This window comes from Lepus europaeus, chromosome 3 (genome assembly GCF_033115175.1).
Source record: "Lepus europaeus isolate LE1 chromosome 3, mLepTim1.pri, whole genome shotgun sequence".
Taxonomy (NCBI): Eukaryota; Metazoa; Chordata; class Mammalia; order Lagomorpha; family Leporidae; genus Lepus; species Lepus europaeus.
In genome coordinates, this window is record NC_084829.1 from 138,673,971 (window position 1) to 138,688,521 (window position 14,551).

The 14,551-nt window shown below is 44.5% G+C and overlaps 1 protein-coding gene across 1 annotated transcript in view; it reads left to right on the forward strand.

Moving 5' to 3' along the window:
* The window catches only part of ARFGEF3 (ARFGEF family member 3), a 183,321-nt gene that overhangs the window by 136,258 nt on the left and 32,512 nt on the right, over positions 1–14,551 (forward strand). The window contains exons 23-24 of the mRNA XM_062186827.1: positions 8,190–8,334; positions 9,464–9,586. Coding sequence (XP_062042811.1) covers positions 8,190–8,334; positions 9,464–9,586 — 268 coding nt within the window. The remainder of the gene's footprint in view (positions 1–8,189; positions 8,335–9,463; positions 9,587–14,551) is intronic.

Sequence of the window (14,551 nt, forward strand, 5' to 3'; positions counted from 1 at the left end):
GAGGCGTCCTGTGATAGAATGCATCTGGACTTTCTCAGGAATTACCAACGTTCATAGGAGACATTCTGAGCATGTGGTAGAAACACCAGATGGGAGCAGTCACCTTCATGCCATTGTTCACCCTGTCATACTAGGGCTGAGAATGACTTCCAGGGTCACCCAGAGGTTCTATCCAAGGTGGCCGTGGTCGTGTCCAGTGAATCCCCACCAAAGACAGGCATGAAAATATGAGTCAACATGTGAAGACTAGGCTGGGGGATTCCAGGAGTAATGAATGAGGTTATTGGGATCAGTGTACCTACAGCAAACAGAACAATCGAATAACCAAACAACAACAACAACAAAAACCTTAATCATTTGAAGACCCTGGAATACAACAAGGCAGTGCAGGACAATGGGGCCAAGATCTGGGAGGAAAAGAATGCCTGGAGTGGAGAGTCTGGGGTTGGAGAGTACTTCTAAAAGAGCAGTCTGCTAATTTCAGAAGAGGAAGCTACATTGGGAAGCTCGGCACAGCTGATGCCTTAGATTAGAATGATGAAGAGAACAGGGCATGCTGGGAAGAAGGGAGCCCCTGATATACTGCCTACTCATAACAGAAAATAGTAGCTCATCTTCAAATAATCCTAATCCCTAACCTGAGATTGGGATGGCCTGAGCATAGAACACCTTTCTCACAGAAAAGAACATGATCTTAAGCTTCCAGGTTTTTTTTCTTGTCTTGCAGATGCAATATCTCAGTCAATCAAACATAATGAGGTGCTGTAAGAAATAATATCTCATTTAATCAAACCTAATGAGGTTCTGTAGGAAAGAACATGTCAGTGAAAACAAGAAAAATAGAGACACACATAGACACGCACACATCCCTATGTATGCAGGGACCCAGAGAGCTGAGTTATCAGAGTTAAGCTTTAAAATACCTAAGCTTACACGTGATCAGAAAGATTAAAGACAGGAGAGACTTGGGGTATGGTCACTTGAAGTTTGTGAATCCTTTCAATGACAACAACAAATGTATAAAAAATGACTCAGTTGTCAAAAACAACCACTGAAGTGTTCTAGACACTGAACAAGGACAGAGCATAAATTGAGTAACATTTATTCTTTAAAATATTTCTTGCTAGAACTTCTGCTAAGGGTAGTGCGGAGTCTGTGACCTTTGGGGCCAGAAACTGCACTCATCACCTTTATTCCCAAAGCTCTGTTTGACCATTGTGGGGCTGACTTGGAAAAATCAGCTTTTCTATTATAAGAAAAGACTCGACTTGCAGAAGAAGGATAAAAGATCATTGCTTTGTCAACTGAACCTGGTGAATTCGTTAGGAAATGAGCAGGGCAATCCTTCAACTCTGCTAGCCTAAGTTTGCAGTGAGTGACAGCCCAGTAAGAAGTATAACATAAGATCCTGAAGACCAATGATTTATAGAAGAACTAACTAAGCTAGTTCTTCACCCTTGCCTAACTGAAACATGGGACATGTTCAAGTTACATTTTACACATCCCATAAAAGATAAGGGAGACTTAAGAACCAGTGGAGGGGCGGGCATTGTGGTATAGTGGGTGAAGCTGCTGCCTGCAATGCTGGACCCCATATGACTACAGTCAGGCCCAGCCCTTACTGTAGCAGCAGTTTGGGGAGTGAACTAGCAGGTGGATGATCTCTCTCTCTCTCTCTCTCTCTGTCTCTCCCTTTCTCTTTAACTCTGCCCTTCAAATAAATAAATTAAAAAAAAAAAAAAAAGAACTTGCTGAACTTTGAAAATTCTCCCCGAACTAAACACACACAGATTGGTTGACAGAGGATGGAATCCTGAAATACTCCAAATGTTTGAACACGATCTCTCCCAATATCATCTGCTGACCACTAAGATCTGCAGGCAAGGGTATGAACACTAGGAATTCAGGCAAAAAAATAATAAAAATTAAAGACATCATCATCACCTCATACCATGGGAAGAAACAGATTCCAGTCTATAATTCCAAGTAACTTAGTTTTCCTTTTAACATTTATTTATATATTTGGCAGAATTATAGAGGGAGAGGGAGAGACAGACAGATCTTCCATCCACTGGTTCACTCCCCAAATGGCTGCAATGGGCCAGGGCTGAGCCAGGCTGAAGCCAGGAGCTTCCTCTGGATCTCCCACATGGGTAGCAGTGGCCCAAGCACTCGGGCCATCCTCTACTGCCTTCCTAGGCCATTAGAAGGGAGCTGTATCAGAAGTGGAACAGGCGAGACTTGAACGAGCACCCATATGGGATGCCAGCATTGCAGGCAGTTGCTTTACCCACTATGCCACAACACCAACCCCCATAACTTAGCTTTAAAAACTTAAGAAAAACAAATGAGAATTCATCATTGTTTAATACGTTATCCAAACTGAGTAGTTTTCAGGAAACGAATGATGAGGAATGGAAAGAAATAAGGAAGTGATGCGTACTCGGGGTAAAACAGTAAATAGAATCTGACTTAGAGTGATCCTAGGTTTTAGACGTGGGAGAAGAGTCTCAAAAGAAGCTATTATAAATATTCTCAAAAAATTAAAGGACTCCAAAGTAGGGAATCTAAATAGGGAAATTGAAACTATGAAAATTCAAATTCTAGGCCGGCACCATGGCTTAACAGGCTAATCCTCCGCCTTGTGGCGCCGGCACACCGGGTTCTAGTCCCGGTCAGGGTGCTGGATTCTGTCCCGGTTTCCCCTCTTCCAGGCCAGCTCTCTGCTATGGCCCGGGAAGGCAGTGGAGGATGGCCCAAGTGCTTGGGCCCTGCACCCCATGGGAGACCAGGAGAAGCACCTGGCTCCTGGCTTCGGATCAGCACAATGCGCCGGCCGCAGTGGCCATTGGAGGGTGAACCAACGGCAAAAAGGAAGACCTTTCTCTCTCTCTCACTATCCACTCTGCCTGTCAAAAATAAAAATAAATTTCAAATTCTAGAAATAAAAAGGACAATAACCGAAATGAAAAAATAGCTAGCTGAGCTTCTCAGAAAGATTTGAGGTGACAGAATTAGTCAACTGAAGAAACCTAGGTTAGGGGCTGGCATCATGGCACAGCAAGTTAACCTGCTACCTACAATGCCTGCATCCAGTATTGTGAAATAGTTCAAAACACAGCTGCTCTGCTTCTGATCCAGTTCCCTGCCAATGCACCTGGAAAAGCAATGGAAGAAGGCCCAAGTACTTGGGCCACTGCTACCCACATGGGAGACCTAGAGTCAGTGCCAGGCCTCTGGCTTTGGCTTGAACACACCCTGGCCATTGCAGCCATTTGGGGAGTAAAGTAGCAGATAGAAAACTTTTTTCTCTCTCCCTCCCCTCTCCCCCTCCTCCTCTCCCTCCCTACTCCCCTTTGCTCTCCGCCTCTCTCTGTCATTCTTTCAAGTAAATAAAACGAATCTTTTCCAAAATTAACAGAATAGATTAATATAAATCATTCATTCTGAAGATCAGAGAAATAAGATTGACCAAAAAGAAAGCAAGCTGTAAAGGCCCAAGTATACCAGCATAAACATGATGAGAGTTCAGACACAGAGGAGAAAAATGAGTGGGAAACTGTATTCTGAGAAATAATGTAATTCCAATTAGGATCAACACAAAGATATCCACAGTAGACATGTTATGCTCAAACTGTCCACAATGAGAAAACTTTGAAAGCAGTAAGAGGACAGTTAATTACTGCTGAAGAACAGCACCAGGATTAGTGTCTCAGTTCTACAGAGAATGAAGGCTGACAGTGATGCAATGACATTTAAAGTGCTGACAGAAACTGTCAATAATTCTAGAGAAATTACCTTTCAGAAGTGAAGACCAACAAAAAGCATTCTCAGATAAGCAAATCGTGAGAGAATTTCTTGCCAGCAGACTTTCCTACACATGAAAAACTAAAGGAGTTCATTCCAGCTGAGCAGAAATCACACAGGATGGTTAGTCTGTTCCACAGGAAGAAATGGCACATGTGTCAGTTAATGCAAAAGACTGCATTTTTCTATTTATTTTAAAAATATGTTCAAAGCAATAACTCATATGGTATTGTTGGATTTATTAAATGGATGGAAATATCACAAGTAAGAATGAGGGAGAGGAAGTGGAACAAGTTTCCTATATTTTGCTGAAGTTAAGTCAGTGTTAACGTGAGGTATAATGTGTAAACTTGAGATGGGTATTATAATTCCTAGCAAGAGCAACCCCAAGAGAGTAACACAATAAATAAAGTTTAAAGTGATATGCTAAAAGATAAGAAAGGACAAACAAGGTAACAGAATCACATTATGTGTATCTGGCAAACAAATAGCAAAATGGCAGGTGTAAATAGAACCATGTCAACAATAGCATTAATATGCTTTGATCGAGATGCTCAACATCATTAGTTATTATTACTTAAAGTGATTGTAAATCAAGTCCACAATAAGGTATCACCTCACACTCACTAGGATCACTGCAATGGAAGAGAAAGGTACTAGCACATGTTGGGGAAGAAGTAGAGACATCGTAACCCTCACCCTGCTGACAGGAAGGTCAAATATGTGGCTACCTTGGGAAGCAATCTGGCAGTCCCCCAAAAGGTGTGGACACAAGAGAAATGAAAACAAATATCCATAGAAATCTTCTGCCCAAATGTTCATAGCAATGTTATTTATGGAGGGCAAAAGGTTGGAAACACCCTCAAATGCCATCAGCTGATATGTGGATACATGACATTCAGAATATCTGTACAATGGAATGTTATTCAGCAATTACAAGTTACACATGAATGAACCCTGAAAATGTGCCATTTCATAGAAAGAACAGAAAAACCTATATGAAATTCCCAGAACAGAAAAATCTGTAGAGACAAAAAGATTAGTGGGTGCCTTCGACTGATGGGAGAGAGGTAGAGGGAGAAATGATTGCTATAAAGCATAGGGTTCTTTGAGATTAATGAAAAAATTCTAAAATTGGATGGTGGCAATGGTTGCACAACTCTGAATATGAATTAAAAAGAAACTTTATATACTTTAAATGGGTAAATTTTATACATGATACTTTTTAAAAGATTTATTTATTTATTTGAAAGTTAGAGTTACACAGAGAGGAGGAGAGGCAGAGAGAGAGAAAGAGGTCTTCCATCCATTGGTTCACTCCCAAATTGGCTGTGATGGCCAGAGCTGCGCCAATTCGGAGCCAGGAGCCAGGAACTTCCTCCAGGTCTCCCACACAGGTGCAGGGGCTCAAGGTCTTGGGCCATCTTCTACTGCTTTCCCAGGCCATAGCAGAGAGCTGGATTGGAAGTGGAGCAGCACCCATATGGGATGCTGGCACTGCAGGCGGCGGCTTTACCCACTATGCCTCAGCGCTGGCCCTGATGAAGATACTTTAAATATGAATTGACTAAATTTCAATCAAAAGGTAGAAATTGTAAGGCTGGGTAAAACAACAAGATACTAAAAATATATAGTTTATAAAGAGACAGATTTCAGATAAAAGGGTGCAAATTGATTGAAAATAAAAGGATTGAAAATGGTAACGGGGCTGGCGCCATGGCTCACTTGGTTAATCCTCCGCCTGTGGTGCCGGCATCCCATATGGGCGTCGGGTTCTAGTCCCAGTTGCTCCTCTTCTAGTCCAGCTCTCTGCTGTGGCCCGAGAAGGCAGTGGAGGGTGGCCCAAGTGGTTGGGCTCCTGCACCTGCATGGGAGACCAGGAGGAAGCACCTGGCTCCTGGCTTTGGATCAGCATAGCGCTGGCCGTAGCAGCCATTTGGGGAATGAACCAACGGAAAGAAGACCTTTCTGTCTCTCTGTCTATAACTCTACCTGTCAAATAAATTTAAAAAAAGAAAATAAAAAAATGGTAAGCCATGCACAGTAACCACAAGCGACTTTAGGTTACTCTACTAAGGCCAAGCAAAAAGAGACATTAATTAAAAATATTACTACAAACATACAGTTATGAAAGGATCAACATCAGAGGAAAACAGATCAACTAAAAGTTGTGTGCTGAACAACACATTTCTTAAAAAATACACAAAGCAAAAAAAGAATTGAAAGGAGATAACTGGGTGTGTAGCATAACAGGTACAGCCAATGCCAGCATCCCACGTGGGCGCAGGTTTGAGTCCCAGCTGCTCCACTTCCAATCCAGCTCCCTGGGAAAGCAGCAGATTAGCCAAGTGTTTGAGCCCCTGCATTCATCCAGGAGACCCAAAAGAAGCTCCTGGCTTTGGCCTGCCCATCCCTTGATGTTGTGGCCATTTGAGTAGTAAACTAGTGGATGAAAGATCCCTCTGTGTGTGTGTCTCCCTCTCAGTAACTGCCTTTCACATAAAATCTTTTTTAAAAAGGATATAGACTGTAATAATCACAGTGCCAGGGAATACCACTACTGTTCAGTGTCTACAGAGTTGCAATTTAGAGAGATAAAAATATTCTGCAGGTGGGTAGTGGTGATAGTTGCACAACAAAATGAATGTACTTAATGCCACTGAACTGTGCACAATCATTAAATGGATATGTGTTACCATCAAAAACGAGTTACAGTGGGACATTACCACACTCCTCTCAGTCGTTGGTAGGACAACTAGACATCAAGGATATAGAAGATGAATAACACTGTCAACCAGCCTGACCTAACAAACATCTGGAACACTGTTCAACAAAAAAAGACACTCTTCAAATATGTATGGAACACTCTCCATGACACGTGATAGACTAAACCACAAAAGTCTCAATAAACTTAATAGAATTGAAATCATAGACACTATCTTTTCCTGCATAGTGGAATTAAATTCAAAATATAAGAAAATAGTAGAAGAGGAAAGTGTGATAGTGAAGAGAAAAATCAAAGTGAAATGAAGAATTCAATAGATCAAATGAAAAACACATTAGAGAGCCTTAAAAACAGTGAAACAGAAGAGAGAAGATCGGACTTAGAAGACAGAGCACAGGAAAGTATACAGTCAAGCCAAAGAAAAGAAGAGGAAATTAGAAATCTAAAAAATATTGTTGGGAATCTACAGGATACTATTAAAAAAAAAAACAACATTCGAGTTCTAGGAGTTCCTAAAGGCATGGAGAGGGAGAAAGGATTAGAAGGCCTTTTTAGTGAGATATTAGCAGAGAACTTCCCGGGTTTGGAGAAGGACAGAGACATCCTAGTACAGGAAGCTCATAGAACCCCTAATAAACATGACCAAAAAAGATCCTCACCACGACACGTTGTAATCAAACTCACCACAGTGAAACACAAAGAAAAGATTCTAAAATGTGGAAGAGAGAAACGTCAGATTACTCTCAGAGGATCTCCAATTAGACTCACAGCAGACTTACCAGAAACCCTACAGGCTAGAAGGGAATGGCGAGACATAGCCCAGGTACTAAGAGAGAAAATTCTTTATTTCACTTTCATTCACAAATGAGAGCTTTGCAGGATATAATATTCTGGGCTGGCAGTTTTTCTTTTCTTTCTCTTTCCTTCACCTACCCTCCCAATCTCTCTCTCTTCCTTTCTTCCCCCCTTCCTTTCCCTCTGTAACTCTGCCTTTCAAATAAATAAATAATGGAAAAAATTTTAAACCATTTAATCTCAAGAAGGTTTTGAATCTAGAATACATAAAGAACACAATCATAAGAAGACAATGATGAGGGGCACATCTTTGGCATAGTAGATGGGAGATACCCACATCCCATAGCAGAGCGCCTGCTTCTGCTCCTGAGTCCAGCTTCCTGCTAATGTACACCTTTGAAGGCAGCAGTGATGGCTCAAGTAGTTATAGCCCTACCACCCACACAGCAGGGAGACCTGCCTCCTAGCTTCTGCCCCGGTCTGGGGCCATTATGGGCATTTAGAGGTTGATGGGCATTTAGGGGGCAGGAGTGCACTTGTTCTATTTCTCCCTCCCTCCAATAAATAAATTTAATTTTTAAAAAGACAATAATGAAGGCACAAGCTTAGTTTTTCAAAAACAGTGAAATACTCAACAAATGGCTTTAACGAGTGTGTGAATGTTTGCACTGTAATAGTAGTCATTGGTGAAAAGCAAGTTCATGCTGCATGGTTGCTTATTTAGAAGATTTGTAAGTGAGTCTGTCCGGATTCCAGTTTTTCTTTTTCACTAAAACTCATCTAGATGTAGGAGGCAGAGAAGTACACCACCCACCCCGGAAACTGTTCACTGAAGTGCCGCCATGCCCTTTGCCTCTGCCAGGTGGTCACATCCATTGGTGAGCTGGTGGAAGTATGCTCCACACACATCCAGTCGGGCTGGAGGCCCTTGTTCAGCGCTCTGGAGACAGTGCACAGCGGGAACAAGTCTGAGGTGAAGGAGTACCTGGTTGGCGACTACTCCATGGGTAAGAATGGACGGGTGATTCTTGCTACAGAGCTTTGGTTCTCTGTGTCGTGTTTCATGTTATTAAAGACAGCTGACATCCAGCGTGTTTCCTATGTAGAAAATGTTGTGGGGTCACAGGGTTCTGAGTCCTGCCAGGGATCTCATGCTCGTTGGTTGGAGAAAAAGGCTAAGAGACTTCCATTGTTCCACTGTACACTGCTATGTTGAGTTCATTCCGAATGCCCCAAAGAAAAATGTTAGCCACTCAGTAGTAAGAAGCAGGAAAGTATCTTGGAACAAGGGAATTGGAATTAAGAAGGTAGGTTCTGGCTGGGAAAGAATGGACATCCAGGGCGGTTGTACCAGGGGTCTTCAAGGGCACCCTGCATTCAGAAACCCACCAGAAGGAGTCAAGAGACTCAGCATGTGGTTATTCAACTGATTTACCACTTGGCTCAGAGTTAGCATAGCAAAGTAGACTAAGAGGAAAAGGCACAGCACTGGGCAGTCTACACGTGGACTTCCACCCACTCTGGTCCTTCTGTGAACACAGTCTTTGCCCAGTGGCAAAAACACTTCACATATGGGATCTTTCAGCCCAAGAAATTCTGTTAGAGACCCAGCTGGGGAGTGGCCAAAGAGATACCCTCTGCCTGGCACATTCCAAGATTCCACACAAAGGAAAGCAGGTGTTAAACCAGATTGTTTGCACAAACAGGCTAGGCATAAGGACCCACCCTTACCAGTTAACTGTTACAGGGGAATAGCCTGCAAGCCAGCTGCTGGCTGCCAGTTTAGGGCCAACCTTTCAGTCTCCAACCACCCACATGAGCTGTTTCTGCACAGGTAGGGATACATTTGTAAATGCCATCAAAGGGATATCCAGATGGTCCTTTCCTTTGCCTGTAGATGTTTCTGTCCCTGGGACTTCACCCATTGCTTCAGCTCTGGATTCCAGCAGTTTTGCCCAAGACCTTGCTTTGTAGCCTTCCTGCAGCTCCCCCTGCAGGCAATACTGAGGATAGCATTGGAGTCTGACATCCAGTCAATTTCTCCAATAGATCTTTCCTAAGACCCCTTGGAAGATGCTGAGGGTATGGGCAACCCAGGGAGTAAACCAACCTTTCTTAATATTCTTCCTCCCTCAGGCAAAGGTCAAGCTCCAGTATTTGACGTCTTTGAAGCATTTCTCAACACTGACAACATCCAGGTCTTTGCTAATGCAGCCACCAGTTACATCATGTGCCTTATGAAGTTTGTCAAAGGACTGGGTATGTGGAATTCTTCTGTCACACCCTATGACAGCTGGTAAACCTGCCCAGGATGGCTTTGTGTGGGAGGCTGTGCATCACACTGCAGGATCAAAATCCCTGAGTCCAGCCATTTCCTAAAGAAAAGAGATTTATTTGGCTTATGGTTTGGGGGACTCTAAGTCCAAACAGCATGACGCCAGCTCTGGTGAGGGCCCACAAGGCCGAGTCACATCGCAGTGGATGGCATCACAGCGAAGTGTATGTGAGCGGGAGAGAGTACATGGCCAGACAGGAAGTCTGGGGTGGGGAGGGAACTGTGTGAACAATGTAACCCTTCTGGGAGCAGCACTTCCTGTGACCTGATTACCTTGCAGTAGGTGTCATGACTCTCGTCAGCATGGACACACTGGGGACCAAGCAAGCTTCTAGCAGGTGAACCCCTGGGCACATTCGAACCGTATCTAAAGCAGAGGCCATGGAGACACGGCCTTCTGACCCCTTGCAGCAAGCAGCATCCTGGGATGTGAGTAAATGGTGTTGAGCCATATACTCCAAGACAGAATGCTACAGTGAGAGCAGTGTGGGTTTTGTTCAGGGTTAGTAGTTTTCATTGCATGCATAGGACATCTTGTATGTAGCATATTTTCTGTATATTCCTTTACTGACTTCCTTTTTCATCTTAAAATATTCCATACTGTCTTTAATAATTGCACGTAGGACATCTTCAGTATCCCACAGTTAGCCACCTGACCTTGACTTTGCAGCCCTTGCACAAAAATCAAGAGTGTGTCCCGCCCCCACCCCCACCCCGCCCCTGCCTTTTTTATTATAAAATACATGATGGTTTATTTTGGAAGTATAGAAGTCTCTCTTCTTTGAGGCCTTGTGTATTTCAGGATAGCTCTAGCTGATTTTATACTTAATTTAGGAGCAGTTTTACAAAGTAGGGTCTTCCTAGAAAACACGACCTGCTGTAGCAGGTTTTTAGACAGCATGGATTTATCTGTGGTGAAACAAGAGGAAAAAAATCAGTTAAACCAAATGTTGAGCAGAAACTTAAGGGCATGGGGAGGTTCTTTTGTTTGTTTGTTTTTTAAGATTTATTTGAAAGGCAGAGTTAGAGAGTGTATGAGAGAAAGAGAGATCTTCCATTCACTGTTTCACTCCCCAGATGGCTCCAACATCCGGAGCTGGGTTGATCCAAAGCCAGGAGCCAGGAGCTTCTTCCAGGTCTCCCAAGTGGGTGCAGGGGTCTAAGGACTTGGGCTATCTTCTACTGATTTTCCAGACACATTAGCAGGGAGCTGGCTTGGACGTGGAACAGCCAGGACTCGAATGGGCACCCGTATGGGATGCCGGCACCACAGGCAGCAGCCTTACATGCTATGCCACAGCACCAGCCCCAGGGTTTGGGGAGTTTTGCAGTCAAGTGCTCTTAGACCCAGAGCCTGAGAACCTTGGAAACAGGGGAAAGGTAAGGTTGATATTATTCTTTTATATTGTCACTAAATAACAGATCATTGGTTTTCAAAGGAAGAAAAAAGACACGAAGACGCTGTGTAATCACTGACGTTGCCCTTGTTTTTGGAGCAGAAACAAAATACGTCTCAGGATGGAGCCTGGAGGCCACACTCTGATCTTAGACAACCTCGTTACCAGAGCGCCATTCCCATTCCATTCTGATATACAGGGGTCAGTTGTCGCCCCTATCCACAGGCTGTATTCCAGGACCCCCAGAGGAAGCCTAAAACTGCATCAGTACCAAACCCTGTATATACTATGTTCTCCCTATATTGTGCCAAGCTGTCCTTGCTTCTGATGTTGTGGAAAACTTCCACTCTCTCATCTCCCTCTGTATCAGATAAGAGTTTTCCTTGTCCTCAAGGGATATGTTACAGCAGCAAAGAGTGTAAAATGGTATAGTATCAAATAGAATAGGTAGCATAGTAGAGACACACAAACAGGTATCTTGTTTCTTCCTATATATTCCTGTTATTATTTCACTAAAAAGGCCTTCTAGTCCTTTTTGTCATCCCATACTTTCAGTAACTCCTCGAACCTGTATGTTGAGTTGTTTGATAGTATCCTGTAGATTCCCAACAGTGTTTTTTAGTTTTCTAATATATTTTTTTTTATTTTTTTATTTTTTTTATTTTTTGACAGGCAGAGTGGACAGTGAGAGAGAGACAGAAAGGTCTTCCTTTGCCATTGGTTCACCCTCCAATGGCCGCCACGGCTGGCGCGCTGCGGCTGGCACACCGTGCTGATCCGATGGCAGGAGCCAGGTGCTTCTCCTGGTCTCCCATGGGGTGCAGGGCCCAAGCACTTGGGCCATCCTCCACTGTACTCCCGGGCCACAGCAGAGAGCTGGCCTGGAAGGGGAGCAACTGGGACAGAATCTGGCGCCCCGACCGGGACTAGAACCCAGTGTGCCGGTGCTGCAAGGCGGAGGATTAGCCTAGTGAGCTGCGGCGCCGGCCTTGTTTTCTAATTTCTTCTTCTTGTGTTTGGTCTGACTGTATAATTTCCTGTGCTTTGTATTCTGAGTCAAATATTTTTTCTTCTCCTTCACCAATTCTGTTGTTAAGGCTCTCCACTGTATTTGTTCTAGTGAAGTCTTTATTTCCAAGATTTCATTTTGATTTCTCTTTAAGATCTCAATTTCATGGGAGAGATTTTCTTTCATGTCATTTATGGATTTAATTAGTTCATGCAGCTGCTTCTGATTACTTCTAAGTAATCCTATGATCAATTTTTTTAAATTCTATTTCTGGCATTTCCTCAATCTCATCATCTTTACAATCTAGTATTGATGTGTAGTGTTATTTTGGGGTTGTCGTGTTATCTTGTTCTTTTTTTTTTTTTTTTTTGACAGGCAGAGTGGACAGTGAGAGAGAGAGACAGAGAGAAAGGTCTTCCTTTTGCCATCAGTTCACCCTCCAATGGCCGCCGTGGCCAGCGCACCACGCTGATCTGAAGCCAGGAGCCAGGTGCTTCTCCTGGTCTCCCATGGGGTGCAGGGCCCAAAGACTTGGGCCATCCTCCACTGCACTCCCGGGCCATGGCATAGAGCTGGCCTGGAAGAGGGGCGATCGGAACAGAATCCGGCGCCCCGACCAGGACTAGAACCCAGTGTGCTGGCGCCACAAGGTGGAGGATTAGCCTATTGAGCCACGGCGCCGGCTATTATCTTGTTCTTGTTCCTTGGATTGGTGTATTTGTTATTCAGCATTTATGGGGATAGTCGTTGGTTTCATCTTTGATTTTTCACTGTGGTGGCTTTTATATTTGGACTGTGGTCACACTAGTGGAGTGTCTGTTTTCAGGGAATAATTAGAGGTGTGTGGTGGGAGTGGCCAGGGAGCTCCCTTCACTGCTCCAGGCTTTCTTGTCTGTTGGCATAGACTAAGCTAGCTGCTCTCCTCGAAGGAGATTAGTCCTGGGCCTTAGCCACAGTGAGTGTATTATTCATCTGCTCTGTGACAAGGACCACACAAAGGATCTGTGCAGTCCTCAGTGTAAGCTCAGATTCCCCAGCAATGTCTCTCACCAGTTAACCAGGGGGCCCTGATTGTGTGGAGCATCCCACAGTGACTGCCCAAAGTCCCAGCCACACACTGATTCTTCCTATGCGGCCTCAGTGTTTTCACAGTCCCAGCACATAAGCCTCCCACAGTCATGAGCACCCATTCCCCTGTCTAGTCTCCCCACCAGGCTCTGGATTCTCCACTTGGCTAGTTGCTGGGTGCACACATGAGCTAGCGCAGCTGTTACGTATCTCCAAAATGGCACCTGCTCTCTGTCAGCTTGTTACAGGACATCTTTGCAGGATGACTGGGGAGAGAGAAAACATGCCCCCACCTTTGTTCTCTTCTAGTCTGGATTCCCTCTGTGCTCTTCCTGCAGCTTTTTCACCAGTGACTTGGGCTACTGCAGTCTGGTCTCACCTTGCTCTCCAACGCTGCTGTGGAGGTTCTTGGCTGGTGGGGTCCTAAGTTGTGTGCATCTTCACATTCCACGTAGGTCCACTGTGTTCCTCCAACTTAGAGTTTCCTCTGCTGTTTCTTCCCTAACTCTTCTCTGAGACTGCACTCTCCACTTTTTTTAAACTATCTTCTCTTGGACTGGAGCAGCAAGCTCCCTCCCTTCTCCACCATTTTTTTTAATTTATTTTCTTTGACAGGCAGAGTAGACAGTGAGAGAGAGAGAGAGAGAAAGGTCTTCCTTTTCTGTTGGTTCACCCTCCAATGGCCGCTGCGGCCGATGCATCACGTTGATCCAAAGCCAGGAGCCAGGTGCTTCTCCTGGTCTCCCATACGGGTGCAGGGCCCAAGGACCTGGGCCATCCTCCACTGCACTCCCAGGCCACAGCAGAGAGCTGGACTGGAAGAGGGGCAACCGGGACAGAATCTGGCGCCCCAGTCTGGACTAGAACCCAGTGTACCGGCGGAGGATTGGCCAAGTGAGCCATGGTTCCAGCCCTTCTCCACCATCTTAATCCAATCCCCTACCCTAGATTTTTAACTAAAAAGTAGTGGGATCCCACACCGTATTAGAAACTAAATTCTGGTGGGCCTGTGTCCCTGTAGGTAGGAACAACAGTCTCCAGACAAGAAACACCAGTTTGGGGCAGGGTGAACTTGGCTCCAGCAGTATTGCAGAAGTGAGATATACACAGCTTGGGATTGTTCACATGTGATCCTGAGAAAGGGGGGTAGGAGGATGATTCCCTGCTCCCCCAAGTGTCTTGCAAGGACCAGTGTTACCCGGAGTTAGGACAGCCCAAAGGAGAGCAGGCTGGATGTGGAGAGAGCTTACTGCATTCAGCTGCTATAACAAAATACCTGACACTAGGTAAATAGAAAATGTTTAGTTTATTCCTTTGAAGGGCCAATTGGAGGCCTGCACTGTGGCATAGCAGATTGTGGCTCCGGCATCCCATATGCGTCCCGACTGCTCCACTTCTGATCTAGCTCTCTGCTA